Source organism: Carassius carassius, chromosome 39, assembly GCF_963082965.1.
Source record: "Carassius carassius chromosome 39, fCarCar2.1, whole genome shotgun sequence".
NCBI lineage: Eukaryota > Metazoa > Chordata > Actinopteri > Cypriniformes > Cyprinidae > Carassius > Carassius carassius.
The window spans coordinates 3307490-3329583 of NC_081793.1; the positions used below are offsets into that span (position 1 = coordinate 3307490).

Genomic DNA, 22094 nt, shown 5'->3' on the forward strand with positions numbered 1-22094 from the left:
TTTCTGTAAAACCGAGGTGGACGAGGAGGCAACAATAAATCCAGCTTCTTTGTACATCAAGGCATCCATGATTCCTCAACGATTCTCCTTTTTCGTGCTTTTCCTCTCCGTATTAAGCTTTGGTGCTGAGGGTCATCAGCTCTAAGAAGGAGTTGAAGAGCATCTCCAGCCAGCTCTGATTGGCCATGCACTGCTGAACAACTTCCTCTTGTCCAGGATCTTCTGAAGCCTGCTCTATAGTGTTCGTCTAAAAAAAAAAAAAAAAAAAAAGAGAGAATTTAAATAAAGATTTGCATTGCATTTGTTTACTGCAGCTGCTTATGGGAAATGTAGCTGGATCTTTACCTCTTTCTTACAGTGTAAGAAGGTATGATATTTATAATGATGCAGTGAATGGTAGAGACTGTAGAGTCGACATGTTTCTGTTGACAACTTCAGGTCCTGTAGGAGACAGGAATGGTGAGGTTTGTGTTAGAATTAGACTTTTATTGTTTCTACATTGTCCCTGTTAATTATTGGGTTGTGTAACTGGATTATTATATGATGTCTCTCTCTACAAGTAAAACCAAGTGGGATACTATTACAAGTATACATTATTAAGTGTATAAAATACTTTCAATCATTCAAACTCAAATATTGCACGTCCATTTATTGACTAATGATATATGCTACTATTCAAAAGACAAGGGTTGCTAAAATATTTTTGAAGGATGTCTCTTATGCTCACAAAAATACAGTAGAAATGGTTAAAATTAGTACTGTAAAAATTTCCCAGTAACATTGTCAAATATTACAATTAAAAATAAATCTTGAATTACTGAATATATTTTACAATGTAATTTATTTCTGTGATGCATCATTACTCAAGCCTTCAGTGCCACATGATCCTTTAGAAATCTTTCTAATATGCTGATCTGCTGCTCAAGAAAACATTTCTTATTAATATCTCTGTTAAAACAGTTGTGCTGTTCAATATTTTAATGGAAACAGTGATACATTAGAATCTAGAATGGTCACTTTTGATCAACTGAATGCAGCCTTGATAAATAAAAGCATTCTTTAAAAAAATAAAAAATGTATTACAAATTAACAGCCCTATTAATTCTGTTTTAAATGAAGTGGGTGGGGCTGGGAGAAGATGTCATAATCAGATCAGACTCAGAGGTCCGCAGCAAAAGAAATGTAGGTTTTGTTGACCTGTGGTTTGGGAACACTCTTTTTGATGCGGTTCAGGGTTTTGCGGTTGTAGCATTCACCACCCAGTCTGACCCTCACCGTCCCCGAGTCTACGGGCTCCGCTGTTATCTGAGGGAAAGTGTGAAGAGCTTCCTGTGGAGAAGAAACAGAAGAACAGAAGAAAATTAAACTCTTCATTTACATTTAAAAGGAACATGTGGATTCAGCTTCAAGAAACAAATTTATTTCTGTCATGACAAATCCCTGAGAGTTTAGCATGGTAATATATAGAGCTGGGTTTGGACACAAATTTCAAAATTCGATCGATTCTGATTCACAAGCTTGTGATTTAATTCAATTTCAGTTATTTTGGATATAATTTTGACATTTGTGACTAAAAATAGATGTGTGCGAACTGTAAAATGTATGTAGGAGCAAAAAAGCAAAATCCCTCGTTTCATTTAATTTCATAAAAAAGTCATCAATACACGAAATGGTAAAACAGACATCTTGATTATTTTAAGGTGTCTTATATTTGAGGATGGAAAAACTTAAATTGCGATACAGCCTATTGATAATTAAACTATGATCCATAATAAGACTCCTGGTGTTTTTCGGGCTTGTTTTGAATTAAAAATCAAGGTTTTTTTTTTTTTTTTTGGTATTTTGGTTACACAATAAATGCTATTTAATTTAATTTCCATTTAATCCATAGTAAACATTTGTAGTTCCTGGAAGAAAAGTCAAAGAACATTATTTGACACATATTATTCAAGATATAGATTTGACCCATTCACTGAGAGAGACAATACAGAAAAAGCAAGGAGAACTCTACCATTTAAATTTTGTTATTTCGCAAAATTTAAAATGCATAATAATGTATAATTTAAGTATATATTTAAATGTAATAGTAGCCTATGTAATTAAAATGAATAAAAAAATAAATAAAAATCAATGTTATTTGTCACATGTAGTAGACCATTTTTTGCAGTGGGTAATAGGAGGTTTTTCCTCTATGCCCCGCCTTGTCGGTTTTACAAGGCTCATCCTTCTGAAAAGCGAGGTATGCCTTGATTGGCCAGCTATCCAGTGCATTGTGATTGGCCGAATGCCTCAAGCGTGTGACGGAAATGTTACGCCCCTCACCATACTGTGATGCCGTGTCCCAGCAGCACGAGACTCAGTCCAGCTGCTCTGCTCGTTCACATCCCATCATCACTTCTCTTTTAGCAGTTCAGGCAATGTACTGTTAGGAATAACGGACTAACTCTGGATATTGATTTATGTAAGGCAGCTTTATAAACCGAATAATTTAAGTAATTTGTGGATTAGTGGGTACTGGAGATGCGAACCGTTTCAAACAATTCAATTCGATTCGGTGAACTGGTTCGACCGGTTCACTAAGAAGATCCGGTTATATAGAAAGATTTGCTCGTGATATGGACATCAGATGAGACAAAACCAATAAAACCCATTACAAACAAGGCATTTGTTGCATCCAGTGGGGACATATTTACTGATTATAATGAATTATACTGTCTTTTTAAGCATTGCGTATCACGCTGCTTAAACATAAAACCATGTCTGTATTTGTGATCTGAGAAACAACAAACATCAGGATTACTCTACACTGCTCAAAACTCACATTTGAATCATCAGTGGCAAATTATTTAAATATAAAATATGTACTTACAGGCTATGAGTCAAAAGTGCCAGACTGTCCTTGCAAAGTTTGAACTGCCCAACTTTAATGAAACAGCCTTTGTGCCACAGACGCACTGCAGGCTACTGGTTCAGGAAACAGTCCTCATTCTCAGTAAAATACGCTGCACACATCTGAATATTTGGGTTCTGGAATAGTGTTGAAATTCAACTCCTCTTTTGGAAGGACAAACAAAGTAGTTTCACTAAGGGGTGGGCGATATCTCGATATTTAAAATATATCGAGATATTTTTTAAACACGATATGGATTTTGACATATCGTATACAGTATATCTATATATTGTTTATATTTAATTTTAAAAATCCGCCACTTTGCTTGTTTGCCTTCTCAGTGCTGTGCTCGCCCCGCTCGCTCGCCCCCCGCCTCCTTGCTTTTGTCCCCCCTCCCCTCGCGTGTACAGAACTAGTCTAAACAAAAATTTAAAAAAAAAGGACAACTGGCTCCATTATATGGAGATACTTCGGTTTTAAGGCGTAGGGCGAACAGCAGGCAGATGTCTACTGTAGGGCTCAATGATTTCCGCAGAAAATGCGGACGGAATCCAGTCATAAACACGGAATTTACAGTTTAACGTGGAATGTCACGGAATTTGTCAAATTTTGAATGAATTAATCAAAAGTAGGTCATTGCACTTACATCAAATATTGACCCGGAAAAGTCTATTTAAATATGAATCCTGCATGTTCTGCGTGTCTATGTTAATGAATGGCGCAGAAGCACGTCTTCATTCATTAAACACACGGGAGCGCGCGTGACGCTTTCAGCATCTTTCCTCTCACTAAATAAAGACGTGAACACATGAGGAACATCTCCAGAACTGCACTGAGAGTCACTTCATGAGCATCTGACCGTTTGATTTGAGTAAAACTAGCTCATATCACATCATAGACTGTAGTATCACATACACGGAACTGTAAAGTTAAAATCATCACAATAAAAGTATTTGCCAGAAATCTATTACTATTGTTCAGCAGAATGTACATAGCCCACTACTACTACTATTAAAATGAAACGAACATCATTTTTTAAGGAATAATCACACAACATTTCTTCCACGTTTTATTTTTAATAGTGAATCCCCTTTGTTTACCAAAAAATAAAGTTTGCTTAATTTTAAATAATTAAAAGATAAATTAAATGAATGTTTTATGCCTTCATTTGATAACCAGAAAAATGTAAATACACAGAATTTCTGAAGGGAAAAAAACATTTGACATAAGGCTATTTTAAGAATTTTTGAAATAATAAATAAAGTTGAATAAAGTTGTTTTTATGTATTTAAATAATTACACATGCTAAAACACAGAATTAGGTAACAATAAAACATATGGTGAAGAAAAAAATAAAATGTTTCATAGGGCCCTAAACGTAATATTTGGCATATTTGTTTTTGCAGTAGTTTTTGGGGGGTTATTTTTCCTGTAAAGATATCGAGATATATATCGTATATCGAGACATAGCTCCATATCGCCCAGCCCTAGTTTCACTTTTACAAGGAAATACACAGCGTCTCCACGACATGGCGGCAACAGCGAGAATAAAAGGTACACCTTCTTTCTTTGCGTGAACATTTGGGCGGCGTTAAGCAAATCTTCCCACATCGTGATGTAGACACGTGGGGGCGTGTTTAAATTAGCCATTTTAGGGGGGTGTGGACAAGTCTACACTTGTGTCTAAACTTGAAATCGCATCATATGACCCCTTTAATAAGACTTATTCTGTCCTTAGTGTGAATTCTTTTCATACATTATATTCTGTTTATTTTATATGAAGGACGAAGAAAACATGAGAAATTAAACTAAGAAAATTTTTATGAAGTCCTAGGAAACAAAAAAATGGTGCTGGAAAAAGAGCTTGAAAGTCCTTGATTTTCAAAGCGCGGTCCCTGTGTGAACCCTGTTGCTAAGGGACACGAAAGAGAAACCGAGCAAAAAAAAATCAAGCAAGCGCAAATAATAAGGTGAAGTACCTGCTGCTGAGAGTTCATATTGACTCGTTTCAAAAGCTTCCTCTTCTGCTCACTGAGAAGACTGTCAATCTTGCGCATTGGAGGAAGATATAATTCATCTGAAATAGCCAATAATACAAAAAGAAGTGAACTTCTTCTGGTTTGGTAATGACAGAGCGCAACAGTTAGTTTGAGAGGTAATCACATTTGCTTACCTTCAGTGTCCTCTAGAGCCTGAATCATGTCCGGGTCGAGTGCCGTACTGACCAGCATCTCCACGTAGCTCCGGTACATCTCACGCATTGCTCGTGTGTTCAGGCCAGCTTTGACTGAGACTGCTGGACAGACACACATCAAGTTATATTCACATCAACACACTATCATAACTGCACACCACCTGCTATTTTATGCCACATGACTGCATTTATTTGTGTGAGTTAAAAGTCATTTTGCATTATAGTTGCACAAAAACAAGTCACATTTCACTCCAAAATCAAAAGAAAAAAAAGAATTTATATTTTACAAATTAACCAGACCAAGACCAAGACCAATTTTATATTTTTCAGACATTATTTGTATGACAATTACGACGTCAACAATTCCTACAAAATACTGATAATAGTAATGCAGTTTTTCATTTTTATATATTTTTTTAAATATGTGAATTCCATTATTCTTTGAAAACAAAAGGCAGTAAAACAAAAAAACAGTTTTATATATAAACATTTTAAAAATAAAACATCAAATAATAAGATAATATATTGAAAGTTTTTGTAGTACAATAATGAGAAATAAAGTCAAAGAAAAATAAATAATGCAAATAATTTTACAAATGATTTATAAAATATTTTATTTACTAATTGTATATGGGCCTTTTTATTTTTGTTTTGTTTTTATGGGCCCTATCATACACCTGGCGCAATGCGTTCATGTTGTTAGTTTTAGTCCAGCGCCATTCGCATTTTCCCGTCCAGCGCCAGTGTCATTTAATTAGCAAATGCATTTGCACCCATTTGTGCGCCCGTGGGCGTGCTGGTCTAAAAAAGAGATGTGTTCAGGCGAATTGCTGGCGCAATGCTATTTTTATTAGCTGTAAATAGACTGCACCATAGACAAACTCAAACCTGGTCTAAAGTCTGGCGCAATGTTTTTTCTTTGTTATTTAAAGAGCGCATTAGTATAGGCGGGTCCACAACGCCTACACACTGCTTATTAAACACAGGGACGCACAGCAGCACACAGACATGCCAAATATTAAAAATTAAAGGACTGCAATGCATAAGAATTTTTTGTAGGCTAATTAAATATATATAAATATATATATATATATATGCATGTCATGTATTTGCACGCACAAGAACAGCTCCGTTTCATCTCAGAGACGCATTCTGTCTTCATGCTTGCCAAATTCAGCCGTGTAAATAGCAAATCCGTCATGGCACGAGCGCAAACGGCTCTTAAAGGGAATGGAAGATGAGACTCTGATTGGTTTATTGGATGTTACGCCCAAAAATTACCCATTACTCATTAAGAGAATAGGGACAACCCGTTTAGGCGCGCCAACCGTTTTTCCGTCGTTAAAATAGCAAAAGTGGATTTGGACATGCCCTGAGTGCACCTGCGCCGTGCACTTTACACTTTACGTTCAGATCGTTAAAATAGGGCCCTACGTGTTACAATGTTGCATGTTGTCATACATTAAAGTTGAACTGAACTATAGGCTTTTCTTTTCTATGCAAAACATAATTTCCACATTTTTTTCTTTTGATTTCACGGTAAAATATAATCTATGAAAATATAGTTTAAAGAAAATGATCTATTTTTATTCAAAACCTTTACAATACAAATGTCTTAATGATAAATAAAAATGCACATTCAAGATGACTGCAATGTTAATTTGTCACATAAGAAACGTACATTGCACATCTGAGTAAATGGATGCCATACATATTAAAAGTAAACTCACTTTCATCCTCACTTGCTGAGGACTCAGAGTCTGAAGACGAGGGTACTTCCTTCAGCCACATCCTGCGTTTCTTAGGCGGAGGTTCGGCCTTCACCTTTGGTGGCTGAGGTTTGGCAGAGCGCTCAGTCTTCTTCTCCTGTCCACCACTCCTCTTCTCCTCCTTCACCTTCCCTCGTTCTGTCACCGCTGCTCGTTTCTCAGGCTTCTGAGGTGGCAGAGGAGGAGGTGATGCTTTCTTTTCTTTCTCTTTCTTTTCTTCCTTCTCCTTGTTTTTAAGCACTTTTTCTCTGTCCCGCTGTTCCTTTAGCCGAACATTGTTCTTCTCTCGGCTTTCACGTGGCTCTTTAATCTTCTCTCTGTCTTTTTCAGTCCTCTCTAAAGGAGTCTGGTTGTTGGGGGGTGGCGCTAACTTCGGAAGAGGTTGAGGCTGTCTCCTAAAAAGTAAAAAACAACACCTTTATCAAGCATGTCAACAGTACAAAACATGCAAATTACCTTACCCAAGATGAATAGACATAAGGGCTATATTGGCATCCACACTAACATATGACAGCGTGCTGTTTATTACCTGTATGCTGCAGTAGCAGAGTCTGCCACATTATATGCTCAAGATCTTTAACGTTGGGTGGAAAAATTGGGAAACACTAATCTAGACAACCGTTCCCTGCCATTATGAAGCTTGGAAGAGACAGACATTTATTTATATAACTCCAACTGTATTCGTCTGAAAGAAGAAAGTCATATACGTACACCTAAGATGGCTTGAGGATGAGTAAACCAGGGGTTAATTTAGATTTTTGGATGAACCAGAATGGATGAAGTAGTATGATTATTAAAACATTATTCATATGGTCTTTGGTATGAACAGCCCTTTATATTTAACATTTACACAGACAAACTGGATGTGTCTGAAATCTGAAAAATGCTGCCCTCGCATGTAGTACGATGAGGCAACACAATACATCAATCTAACGTTTGTGTAACATCTATTAAGATGCCCTCATCTGGTGGGCTTTTTAAGAGATATCATATATGCCTGTGATTTCTTACAATCGTGTGCATGCAGTTCAAAGGCAGGTGGAAAAATATATATATATTGCTGCAAGGAGTGAAGTAACAGTATGAACAAAGCTCATTTGAATCTGTTCTAGACCATTAGACATAATTTGTTGTCATTGCTTCTTTGACTTGACAAGACAGCAAGATAAAGGGGTTGAAATACCTCAGGTTGACAGCCCTGTGCCAGGGCTTACGGGAACAGACCCTCACGTAGTCTTTCTTGTTTATGTTTTCCAGAAACTTCACATACAGCCGCTGATAGCGCTTTTTGGCATCCCCGAAGTAACCCAGATACTGAGAGGAAGCAGAGAGGAGAAGGAGACAAAGGAGGACACAACATTTAGAAACTGACAGTGACACAGCTTAAAATACAAAAACAGAGGACAGACCAATCACTTAAAGTTGTGCTGATAAATACTGTACTATCCAATAAGCACCGCTCACATTACTCCATCATTTACATTCAAGCATATGGCAGATGCTTTTATCCAAAGCAACTTTGCATTCAAGGTATACATATTATCAGTTCATACATTCCCTGGGAATCGATCCCATGACCATGGTGTTGCTAGCACCATGCTCTACTGTTTGAAATACAGGAATGCTAGATTTTAACAATTTCTGAACAAAATATGAGTGATTCCTAATCATACTGCCACAATGCTAGGGTGTTCTGTGGTTGCCATGATGTTGTTTGCGATTACAAAGGTGTTATAAATGGCAGTTTGATAAAGTGCTGTGTATGTGAATAGGATCAGACTGTTTTATTTTCCATCAGACAATAATAGAAAGTCTGATCATTCTGAAAATGAATGGTAAATTTACAACTAGAAGGTAGCTGAAACATTATGTGCTGCTTTTTACAAATGTTGTGATTGGTCATGACTCACATTACTAGTGGCACAAAACTGTCTCTGTCCATCCTTAATCTCGGGAGAAAACTTCTGTAGCAGAGCTTTCTGTACACGCCAAATGGGAGGAGACTCTCGTCCTGTCTGCAGGGCCAACTAGAGAGACACTCAAAATGAAACCTACATACCACATATTTATCTGCACATATGGATTATACACATGCTGACAAAGACCTAAAAAGAAAGAGAATTGACTGCTGTACCTTCAGACTCCTGATGTCCTCAATTCGCACCACAAACTCATCTCTCTCTCTGAAAATACCCTCGCCTCCGCTCTCACTCTCATCCTCATCAGTCTCGCCGACTATGGCAGCACCGCTCTGTTTCTGTGCCAAGTGCAGCGGTAGAATTTGAGGGGCCTGGGGCTCTTCAGGAGAGGCGGGCTCTGCAACGGACTCCTGTACGAGAGGTGGACTGGGCGAAGATGGGCTGGAGGATAAAGTAGGCTCTACAGGAGGAGCAGGTAGAGGAGAGAGGACAGGCACAAAGGAAGCCACAGGACTGGGTGGATGCGAGGACTGTTGTGGAGGTGATTTCTGTGAGGGAGAAGGACTGTCCTCCTGTGGAGGAAGAGGAGAGGGAACGGGTGGAAGCGGTGATGGCGAGGAGGTGGAGGAGGGAGCAGGTGATGATGGGGAAACTGGGAGAGAAGGGGGAGCTTGGGCTTCAATAGCTTCTTTGGGTGAGTCTGCAAGAGAGAACGGTACTCTTAAATTTTCAACCACCCACAGTATTAACAAAATAACAGCACATGTTAAATTGTGTCTTAATCATGCAAGGTTTTAGCAAGGCACAGGTGTTTGTGAAGCTGCATAATTCATCCTATTTTCCAAAAATGACCCTCACCTCCAACATTGGGGACACTCAACAGCTCCATATCTGAGACTTTCTCTTTCTCTTCTTTGTCTTGCTCCATTGCCTCTTCTAGATCTTTCTCTTCCTTTTCTTCTTCCTGCTCTTCTCTTTGCAATCTTGCAGGCTCAACGGAGTGGGTGTGGGTGTGTGAGGGCGGGTGTGCATGCAGTGGTGGTTGAGGGCTGAGGGCTGGTGGCTGCTGTGTTGGTGTCAGTGATTCAGGAGGAGGTGGAGGAGGGGGTGGTGGAAGTGAAGGAGGCTGCATTGTGGAGGTGAGTTGAGGAGTGTCATACAGGGCAGAGATTGCAGAGGAGATGCTCTTTTGCAGGTCCTGGTTCTTTCCGACGGAGTCCTCCTCATCGGACGAGAAGGAGGGCAATGTCTCAAGGTTCCTTTTCAGCTCTTCATCCAAACGCTTGCATGGGCTAGGACAGCCACCCAAAGACAGTCCTCCATCACTTTCACCATCTCCATATCCAGATACAGCTGCTGCAGCTGGGGGAGGTTGAGGGGATAATGGGCGAATGCCTCCACTTTTCCCAGGAGAGGCATCTTCATTTCCAGTGCTGTCAGCTGACCCTGTTGACAACCCCGATGGCCTTTTTCCGGACTTTAGAAAATCCAAAAACGAGGCAACAAAACCAGTCTTCTCCGACTCTTTCTCTTCCAACTAAATATGAAAGGGACAGAATTTTTCATTAGATCAAAATGTAAAAACATGCTCACAAACACAGCGCTGGGATCTACACTGCATTCTCATACCTCTTGGCATTTGGACTTCTTGTCTTGAGGTCTGTTCATGTCAGGCACTCCGGGAGTCCCAGGGCTCAATCCCAAAGAGGGTGCTGAACCAAGGGAACCATCTGAGAGAGCCGGATCAGTGCCTGACAAGGAGTCTGTCCTCAACAAGGCATCAGAAGATGGCATGGTTCCTACAGGAAGCTTAATCTAATAAAGGGAAATAAGACATTATAGAAAATTATCTAGAACATGATCAAAGCAGATGTCCCATCATTCAAAAACTACTAGAGATGCACCGATAATACAATTCTAGCAGACACTTATAAGCTGATTAGAGGTTGACCGATATTGGATTTTACCGATACCGATAGCTAGGTTGGGCCACACTCGCCAATAGGGCTGGGTAAAAAAAAAATATTTTTCGATTAATCGTTTTTTAAAATGTGGTCGATTCAAAATCAATTCTCAAAGGCCATGATTCGATTTTTTTTTCATATTTATTTCCGCAAACATTGAACGCAAGATTAACGTTAATCTAATTACAAGTCTTCTCCACTAGATGTCACCCTCTTATTTGCCTTGTGCAATGTTACCAAGGAGCCAGAGGCGAACCTGTCATTCATTCATTCAGTGCTTAAAATGGCAGTTTCAGGTGGTTTGTCGACGTTGATGCCACTTTCACATAAAAAGTCAGAGGTATGGAAGCATTTTAGATTTCGTAAGCAAGACGACGACGATAGTGTTGTCGACAAGAATAAAAGCATTTTTCATCTTGCATCAAAATTGTATTTATTTATTTAACAGTTTTATGCATTTGAAAATTAGAGATGGGTTCTGTTTTAATGTACCCAAGTGTACATAAAATGAAAGAGTTTAATATACAGGTTTGTGGCTCTTAATTAGTTTTTATTAATTACCCAATTGTAAACTTATGTTCGCTGTTGTTTTTTTTTACATATAGTATTTGTATTAAATCTATATTCATTGATTTGAATCGAGAATTGAGTATAGAAAATCAAATCCGAGAATAGAAATCGAAAATCGAATCGAGAATCGAATAGATTTGAGAGCTTGTGAATCGAAATCGAATCGATCTGTAACATCTGAATCGATACCCAGCCCTACTGGCCTTTAACGATTAATCAATTGATAGTTTTTAAAGTGGATACTGTATGAAAATTTTTTTAATTCTTAAAAAAGAATTATATTAAATATAAATTATAAATTATATATTGATCATTAAAATGAATTCATAATTAATTAAAGGGGTCCTATTATGCTTTTTCACTTTTTCAACTTTAGTCTGTAATGTTGCTGTTTGAGCATAAAAAAGATCTACAAAGTTACAAAGCTCAAAGTCCACTTCAAAAGGAGATATTTTATTTAACAGAAATCACTTTTCAAAAACTACAACAAATTATTTGTTTGGACTGCAACACATATTTTCCGGGATTTTTGATATCACAAATATTGACGAAGGAAAAAAAGGCGGCTATGTTAAGGGGCATGATATTTCCCGACCAGGCACCAAGTGCTGCTGTTCAAAACACACTGGCCCTGCAAACCAATCACAGCACATTTCGTATTACAGAAGACGGGCCTACATTTGATACAGGAACTATTTGAGTCATTCATGCCAGACTTGGGAAAGAGGTGTTGTAATAATGTAAAATATGTGAAATATAATGTAATTTTCGAACAACCTAGTATGAGGGCCTGTTCTAGAACAACCCCAACCCAAGACGTAGTAAAAGAGCATAATAGGACCCCTTCTGTAAACAGAAGCAACTTCAAAATTTTAAACTTAGTAAATGTTGAAATTATATTAATCTTTAAATATCTACACAAAGGCCATATTATTGAAATTGCATACATACGGATATTGTTTGTATGCTCTCACACTTTGACTGCTTCTTTTCTAGAACACTTGATGATTATCTAATAAAAATAAAATATGGCAGTCGCACGCTGGCCAAAAGCACAGCGCTGCGTCTAGGAGAACTCATAGACATCAGGGATCACACACAAGAGACGCGTCACGTTCAGTTCAAGCAGTGGCCTAAAACGGTTTATTTAATCACCAAATGCAGAAACTAGTCAACAAATTTTAATTACTTTAAAATGATATGATAGCATGAACTGTAGTATACTGTATACACACTGCTTCTTTGTTGGTCTTCAATCCTTAAATCTGAATTGTCCCAAGCAATGCAGTGTCAGGTGTCAAAACAAGCACCACATGGTGTCAGTGATTCCACCTCTAGAGGCCACTCTCGCTCTCATACAGTATAACAACAGCAAGCCTTCTCAGCCACTCCAGCAACGGACACAATCCGGAAAAAAAAACTATCAATCAACTATCAGTGCCGAATAATCGGCAAAGCAGATAATCGGCCAACCTCTAAAGCTGATAATTATCTTAATGCTATGGCTCATAGACGGAAATGAGCAAGTAATATTAAATATCCAATACTGAACAAAACTGTTACAAAAAACTCTACTATCACCCAATAACTGATTTGGTCCTGATATATTGTCCATCTTCAACTACAAAAGTTTGAACTCACATCAGTATATTATAAAATTTTTACATTTGAACAGCTTACCTTGATGGGTTTGATTGGCTCCTGATGCTGTGGCTGCTGCTGTGATTGGTGATGCATTTGCTGCTGCATGTGTGGTTGATACATCTGATTTGGGTCTTTATTGGCCATCTCCATGTCCATCATAGATTCATCCCGTCTGCCCCTGCCTCTGCCTCTTCCTCTGCCTCTGCCTCTTTCAGGAACATATCCTGTTCCAAAATCTCCCATCATACCCCTAGAGTGGTGAGGTTCTGGCAATGGGCGTATACGTGGGCGTCCACGTGGCCTTGGAGGTCCTTCTCGTTTAGGCTTTGTGGGCTTCCTGCCTCTTTTCTTCAGTCCATCTTGTGGCATCAACTGCGGAGGGGGACCAAGAGATGGGTATCCAAAATCTAGATCACCCATTAAAGGGCTTAAAGTTCCCCCTCCCACACCACTTGTTTTGCGACAACTGGACACAAGGTCTGGTATGAGATCAGGAAGTCGGCTTCTGCTGTTGAGGCGAATGTCAGCTGGGATGTCAGCCTTATCCTCGTCATCTTCAAATTCATACTCCTGTGCATAGCTCTTCTTGGGCATGGAGTTTGGATCAGGTCTCTCCTTCAGTAGATGGAAGGAACTGGACTTAAGGAGCTTCTTTGGGCGAGAGGAACAGAAAATAGGAGAGGTAAGACCACCTGATCCAGACCCAGATCCCCCAGTACCTCCCATTTTGGCACCAGATCCTTCCCCCACTGTTCCAGTTGTCCCCATTCCAAGGTTGGCTGGTTGAGATTGGATCAGTCCAAGATGCTCTGTATTGACTGTAGATGGGAGCTCATGGGTCTTCAAGGAGTCAAGATCCAAATGCATGGTTCCATTGTCAGGCTCTGAAAGATCATGGCAATATTGCCCAAATCCTTGGTCACTGTGATGACCAAGCATATCATAGCTTGAACCTGTATTGTCTCCTCCTCCGGGCGTTGGTTTAATTCCTTCCATTCCTTCCTGCACTGCTTGGCCAGGTGCGACCCCATCTTGACCCTGCCCAGTTCCTCCTGAGCAAGTGGATTTGTACTCCTCTGTGCAGAACATATCCTCCATTCCAGGAAAGAATGAACGGTCCTCATCTGGGAGAAGAGAATCAGGAAAGCAGATGGATGTTAAAGGAACAAACCTCTGGCCCTGTTGGCTTTGATTATGGTTTTGATTTGATTTCACTGCTGGATTCCTGGTGTCAAAGTGGGGCTCTCCTTGATGCTGGTCAAGCTGAGATTGAGGAATCTGGGAGGTATGAGAGGGGTGAGACTGCTCTTGTTGCTGAGAAGCTGCTGAGGAGGCCTGTGGAGGAAGTTGATGATGGCTCTGCTGATTAGGATGGGAGGGATGAGGGTGTTGATGGTGGGAGTTAGAATGTGGAGGACCTTGTGACGATTGTTGCTGTTGGTGGTGATGGTGGGATAAGTGGTGTCCATGAGAAGTAGTTGATAAACTCATGTCTGGCTCAGGAAGATATGAGTGTAACTCTGAAGAATGATGCTGCGTTCGGTGGTGAGATGAAAGTCTTTGTTGCTCCTGGGATTGGTGTCTTTCTACACTTCCTGATGTTGCTGCTCCAGAATTCCCCCTGCTTCCTTCACCTCCTGTCCTCTCATCCACCATTACTCCCTCTTGGCTAGATGTCCGAGAGAGGGAATGCTCCAGCATGTCTAGTGAAGACACTGTGTTAGACTTAGGGCGGCTCTGGTCTTGCTGCTGGGTACCATGACCATAGTGACCAGCTGCTTCCAAACCCTGGGACTGAAGCTGGAGTTGGAGCTGGGATGTCTGGGGCTGGGAATGGGTCTCTGCTGACACAACTCCCCCGGCAGCTTCCATAAGGGCCTGCTGACTAACAGAATGCTGCTGTTGCTGAGGGTCTGTTTTGCTGCGGGTGTGGGACAACACAGACTGCAACAAATGAGGGGGTTGGCGAGACTGGTCAGTGGGAGAGTCCATAAGCGGCTGTGACTGGGAGTGACATTGTTGCTGGGGTTGTTGTTGAAGTTGTTGTGGATGTGACTGATGATGTTGAGTCTGCTGTTGATGTGCCTGTTGATGCTGATGGTGATGTTGCTGCACATCAGGTGTCTTACGTAGGTAAGCCATATCTCCTGAATCTTGAGTTTTTTTCTGAAGATCCATGTGTGGGTGAGAGTGTAGGTGCGAGTGCGTGGGTGTATGTGGTGTGTGTTGATGGTGGGAGGTGGATTGTTGAGGAATGGAGTGTTGGGAATACAGGTCACCCCGCCCATAATGCACCACAGATCCCAGAGAATCATGATGATGGTGAGGATGGGAGTGTGTTTGATCTGAACTCCCTCGTCCTCCATCACTTACAGTTCTGTTGCTTTTCTGCTGTGGTTGTTGTTGATGTTGTTGTTTATGCTGCTGTTGCTGCTGCTTATGTTGTTGTTGCTGTTGTTGTTGGTGCTGTTTCTTTAGGGACATCTCCAATTGACTGTCCAGTCCAGCTCCACTCCCTGTGCCAGCAGCATTAGAGGTGGCACTATGTGTTCGAATAACACTTTGAAGGTGGTACCTCTCTTCTGAGCTTTTGCTCATCTCATAAGCAAGCCCCTTATTTCCATCCTGACCTGGAAGGACTGGAGGCTGCTGGGTGGGTTGTATGGAATGATGGCTTTGAGGAGGATGGTGATGGGATGCTTGAGGGGCAGGACTCTGGGCTTGAAGAAGGTGCTGGATGAGGAAATCATCATCAACATCATCGTCCTGTTGTGACCTAGAGTCTGTTACACCAAGTATGCTGTTATCAGACTTTGTTTTGGGAGGAGCAGAGGGGTGATAGGGTTGTGATCGAGGTCCTCTTGTGTCTGGGTACCCTTGTGGAGAAGGAAGAAATGAAGGCGAAAGAACAGAAGATAGATATTTGTTGGATCCTGTTCCAACAGGTGACTGAGCAGGTCGTGAAGGTGCAGGAGAATGCAGACCAGGGCGGATTATTCCAGAATTGCCAGATGGAGATGGACTTGAATCATTGATGTGGTAAGATCCACCACCTCCTCCACCTCCCACACTACCACTGGCTCCAGTTCCTGTACTGCCTCCACTACTACTACCACCAGTTGTTCCACCACTTGCTCCTGACCTAAGAAGGGCAGGAGAGTGTCCTGATGCACCATAACCCATTGAGGGACTTCCAGCACCCCCTAAAGATGATGGCAGAGAACCATAACCTGAATCAGTCCCATATATTGATTCTGATGAAAACGACTGACTTCCCAAATTCCCATACCCTTTACCCACTCCAGAGGTCCTAGCTGAAGGAAGATCATGAGTCTGTGGAGAACTGAATCCCCCATATGACTGGGAAAGGTGTGATGGGGGAGGCTGACTTGGAGAGAAAGACTGGGGTTGTGGATGAGGAGGGGTCTGGCCTGTTAGACCACTCGATGACTTGACTGGAGCCACTGGGGATCCATAACCCGAGAGGCACGACTTGGGAAGGGTTTGCTGGGTGGAATTAGAGGAGCTTTGAGGGGCCTGGGAATGTGACTGGGGTGGAGGGGGTACAGTCTGGGTTGGTGGCTGTTGACGAGAGGATGCAGAGGCAGAAGTGGAGGTTGGAATGGAATTAGACTGACGAGCAATAGCAGATGCAGAGGAGGAGGAAGATGATGAAGATGAGGATGAAGCAGAAGAGGCAGAGGGCGGTGTGTGGGGGGTCCTGGAAGAGGATGCAGATCCAGCAGAGGAGTAACCACTACTGGAGCTGCTCTTTGTCCCTTTTCCAGCCCCACCAGAGGATGAGGATGATGATGACCCATAAGAAGGTTGGATTATTGGTCTGTACTGTTCTGTCCTAGGGGAGGGTTTATGGTCTGAGGAAGGACTGTGTTCACCTAGGGGACTGCAAGAGAGGCCAGCATGGCGAGTATGAGTGGCTTGCTGATATCCTGACACTCCACAGCTAAGGTAGTGCTGGAGAGGATGAGGGGTGGATGAGGGGGCTTGTGCTGGTGAGGGACGCTGGTAGTGTTTAATTACACTGTCTTGTCTTGGTACTGTACGCTCTTGGGATGTTGGCTGAGGTGGAGCAGGGGTAGAGGAAAACACAGAGGCACTGTACAACTGGGAGGACTGGTCTTGAAGCTGGGAGGACAACAAGTTGAACTGGTGAGACTGTATATGGCGGGCAGAAACTGAGGCTGCAGAGGAGGCTTGTGCAGATGTGACCCCACCCCCAGTTGGATCATGACTTCCACGGTAAGCCGCAGCTGCACCCTGTGATGACAACAGGCGGTCAAAACCCAGACTTGATTGAGAAGGTGTCTTGATGTGGAGTAAAGGATCATGGGGTGACAAGAGGCCATTGGAGGTGGGGCTAAAAGTGGGCGTGTCCTGTAAGGACAATGAGGGGGTCACACCAGGAAAGGACCGCCCTGAGAATGGTGCTGGGTGCTGATAGGCAGACAAAGCAGAAGAGGATGGGAAGGATCCAGATCCAGGAAGAGCGCTAGAGATGAAAAGCTCTGCAGGGGCAGGTGTGTGCATGGCTAAAATTTTAGAGAGAAAAAAGACACACAAAAGACAAAAGCTAAGGCTAAGAAAACATATTAAAATAGTAATTTTAAACACATAATAAGTACAAAGACAATACTGACTTTCGACATCTGTGCACACTGAGTTATTACAAGAGCCAATTAATATTTTTTAATATGTGGCTTACAAATTGTTGCTATGGCAACAGTGTTGGCAGTGCTAGCTGAATGCACTTACAGTTTACCAGCATTTCCTTTATACATTCAGTACATCTGATGCAAACAGTGACTGTGCATTCTTGATCTGATGCTTACAAAATATGTAATTTTATTTTGTTGTACATTATTCAAATATACCTATGCAAACTTCACACAACTCAGTAAGCCAACCTTACCAGTCTGCCATGATGGAGTGCGAAACTGAGATAGGAGGGATGAGGCAGATGGAGGTGGCTGTGGACCCCGAGACTCTAGTGCAGATATAAGGTTCATAACCGATGGATCTGGGCCTGACGGACTTGCATGGTGCAGCCCAGCATCAAAAAGTCCAGACAAGCCTAAGAAAAACATACATGGAAAAACAAGCATTTGATGAGGGCATACAAAACACAGACCAAACATCAAAAGTATTGGTGCTTCAGTAACAAGTCAATTCTACAATAAAAATATAAATGTAAAAATATCCGTCTTTCTACTACATCTGTAACACTGAGTACAACAACAATTTTGTACCCATTGCTGATAGGTAGCTGCTTCCAAATGCTCACATCTTCTGTGCATGCTCTAATTCACATGCACATCTTAGTCAAAATACTTGTCTTGGCAAAGTATTGAAGTAAACAGTCGATTAGGTCTTAAGTGAATGTAAATAGGCCTGCTTCTCAGTCAAAACTCTTACAACATTTATACATATACTAATTTTATATTTTGCAATCATACATTGCAGACTATCAAGTAGATTTTTATTACATATGATAATTAGTTTTTTACATTTCTAAACATTTAATTGAATTTATACTACGGGGCAGTTGAATGCTTGAATCTGATTGGCTGACGAACATTCTGAGGTAGGGCTGGATGATTATGGCCTAAAGTCAAAACCTCGATGAATTGAACATTTTACCTCGATTACGATTAATGAACGATTATTTTGTTTCTGTTTTGTTTTTTTGCCCTCATAGTTCACTTACAAGGTTTGTACTGTAAACAGGGCCATAGTTGGGGTTTGCGGGCCCTGGTTCAGGTAGTACCAGTGGGCCCTGTTTGAAAGTGTTTAATTTGTATGTTCGTTCTGTTAATTTGTTCATCAACATGCCCGCCACGTCCCAGAATGCAGTGCGGCGCCCAAGCCCTATTAGGCGCGGTCACTTTAAGAGACAATGAATGCATCCAATATAATACACATAAGATTTTTTTCTCAACTGTTTACTTTAACTTAAGACATAACTGACAGTTTTTTCGAACATACTATCCAAGACAGGTATTTTCACATATTTTTTATGTATTTGTCGGTACAAGAGCAAAAACAGACAAATTCTGTGTTCCAAGTGTTTTGAGACGCCTCTCTCTGTGTGAGCCTGAACACCTGAACACCAGAACACCGCGGTGCTGAAGTGGGCTCTTACACATCCTTTTCTGTTTGTTTAAACTGCGATTTGTTTTTGTTCGTTGAGGTGCAGGAGGAACTTAAAGGAAAACTTTGCAAACGAGAGGTCGGTTCAGTGTTGCTGTCTGTGAGCCTCTCTCCGCGTGCACACCGAGCTGAGCGCGCGAGTAACCAGCTACTCAGTTCAGCTTTTCCACGTCTTGTGTTTGAATGCTTTAAAGTCTTTTGAATGGTTACATTTGCAAGTGGCAAGGCTTAATAACACGTGAAAATGATACGCTTTCATGACGACACGCATCAGCGTTCTGTCAACTGTCCTGAGCGTCTTTTTAGACTGGCCTCAGCCAGACGGTTGAGATCGACTATTAAAGGTGGGATATTTTTTCCTATTGAAAGAACGATCGTAGCTCACTATCAGCAGTTATTTTATCTATGTTCGTAACATTTCTGACATATTATTGCTCGGTGTAAGACATAAGTAAAGATTAAAGGTAAACAGTACCAGTACGAGTGATTGCGTGTGTGAATTAGTCATACCGTCTCTATATTATTGTGAAGCTAGGGGTTGTAAATAGCCTAAAGTTCCTTCAAAAGTAGAAAAATATGCTATAATAAGTTTTGAGTTTCTAAAATACTTTAGTGATAAATCACAGGACAGCGCTGACAACTGCGTTCCTCACTATGTGTTGAACCAGCGTTCACCTCCTTGTTTTGCTTTTATGCCACTGATTGGAGAGCAGAGTCATGTGGCTACACACGCTTTTAAGGGGGAAGTATTAACAGGAAATAACCGAAATAACCGACATGGGAAAATTACGTCGGTTAGAGGTTCTAAATTTCGGTTTCGATTACTTTTCGATTAATCGTCCAGCCCTATTCTGAGGTGTGCAATTATTTTCAGGGAAACGCACGCCGAACATTGTTCCAGGCAGCTCTCTTGACCGCATTACAGTTCCATATCACTTCGCATAGTTAACCGTAATAAAGGTCATGCAGTTTGCACAAAAGGTGATTTCAGCGATGCTCTGACGATTTTATCAGTTAGCCTATAAAGTGTAGCAACTTAAAGCTTACACATGACATTTCTCACTAGCGAGGTTATAACAGTGCTGTTTAGAGATGCACAGAGGTACCCTAATTCACACAAACTCTCACCCTTTACCTCTCTCTCTATTTCTCTGTGTGAAAATTTGGTATTGTGTGTGACAAGCCTAGTCTTGACTTATACATTATTGCTTCAAATCAATCATGGTAGTCAGAAAGGACAAGATTATGTGATGAGCTTTATGACATAAGCTACTTTTGGGAAGACCTCAGGAATGCAGTGCATCATCTTTCTGCAAGTGTGTCCACATCACAACCATTAAAAATTAACTGCCAAACAAGTACACATCTAAAACTTTTCTGGGCTTGCTGTGATCAACAACAATCTGCAATCACTTCATCTGATCATAAATCAATCACAACATCAATTAATGATCAGCATACATCATAAACAAAAATTAGTGCTGTGATATTATACACATCAATTTTATAGAAAGAAACCGAACCAGATGTTTGAACATGAAGTCAGAGTAGTGTCACTCACCCAGGCTCCTTCCAGCTGCACCCCAAGCCCCACCTTGGCCAGATGCACCAGGATGGTGATTGGTAGCATAACCCTGCAGGTGATGGGGAGCGGCGTAGGCTTGGCGATGAAGAAGTTCTGACTCTGGATGTGATGATCTAGAGCTGCCGTACACCAAGCTGCCGAGAACAGGGATCACCAGTGACTTAAGCATTAATTATCAATGATGCTTGCAGCAAGTGTAAAAACCCTAGACAGTTTTCAGTTTTCCTATGGTAATCTCTGTACAGTGATGCAAAACCTGTATTATTTGGAGCTGTATTACAGAAACATCATGACTTATCCTTATCTTATATATCAACCATGGTGATTTCACTTAGGATGTCACTCTCAGATATTAAGATCATAAACTTCCTCGTACAATAAATTATATATATATATATATATATATATATATATATATATACATACATACACACACACACACACACACACACACACATATATATATATATATATATATATATATATATGGAATTATATATATATATAATTCACTATAACAAATCTGAACAGTATTTCTGAGTTATTGAACTAAAAAAAAAAAAAAAAAAGAATGGATGTATTAACACAAATTTGAACTCCATGCCATCAGAAACGCCTCAGTAGTGTAGTGCAATAATGTTTTTTCTGGAAATATCTTCTATATTGTAAATAATTAACAATGTATTAACATGATTATTATTATATTTAGATATTGTGAGTTGTATTACAGTAGCATTCTTAGTTAATCCTTATCTTATCATGGGGATTTAACTTAGGATCTCATTTAAAGCATCGAACTTCTCAAATATTAAAATATTAATTATTAATATTGAGATATTAAATTATACTTACAAATAAAAAATTAATGCACTAACCCAAATGTTAATCCGAACTACATCCCATCAGACACCAGCCACTGTCACAATGCAGAATAATGCTTTTTGTTATAAATACAGGCCTATTCCATGTTATAAATTGTTAATAACGGGTTTCATTAGCAATACTGGATATTTTTATTACCATCTTTCCTGTTGGTTATTTGGGTGTACTGATGATGTATGAAAAACAATGTAAGTAACGTTAGAAAGAAATTGAAAATATTAAAATGCGCCTTCGCCCAACATCATTTATTTTTAAATTAAAAACCAAACATGTTTTTATTAAAGCAATGATTTGTTGACTGGAATTCATGTCCTGATCTGTGTCAGTGAGCTTTAGCATCAGAGGCTAACTCGTTAGCAAAGAAACGCAGGTCGCTCCCATCTTCAAGAGCTAAGAGCTAGCTTAGGAAAGTCTTAGCTAACACGAAGGGCGAAATAAAATCTTACATCGGTTTTAAAATGTTCTTTTTGTTTTAGTTTAAATCAATAGTAGGCCCACATGCTACGACA

At 40.4% G+C, this 22094-nt stretch overlaps 1 protein-coding gene across 2 annotated transcripts; it reads right to left on the reverse strand.

Annotated features, from left to right (window-relative positions):
* Positions 1–20833, reverse strand: prr12a (proline rich 12a). Of its 2 annotated transcripts, none has more exons than XM_059530432.1 (14): positions 20680–20833; positions 17881–18042; positions 12987–17500; positions 10402–10587; positions 9631–10309; positions 8988–9472; positions 8764–8880; positions 8037–8167; positions 6815–7248; positions 5064–5183; positions 4870–4967; positions 1198–1329; positions 346–441; positions 1–247 (listed from the first exon to the last, which is right to left on the reverse strand). In XM_059530432.1, the coding sequence occupies exons 2-14, from the start codon at positions 17975–17977 to the stop codon at positions 113–115; spliced, it is 7224 nt and encodes a 2407-aa protein (XP_059386415.1). In that variant the 5' UTR covers positions 17978–18042; positions 20680–20833; the 3' UTR covers positions 1–112. The 2 variants fall into 2 exon arrangements, with proteins under 2 accessions (XP_059386415.1, XP_059386414.1); XM_059530431.1 differs by having other exon boundaries at positions 5064–5186.
* Positions 20834–22094: the final 1261 nt, after the last annotated feature.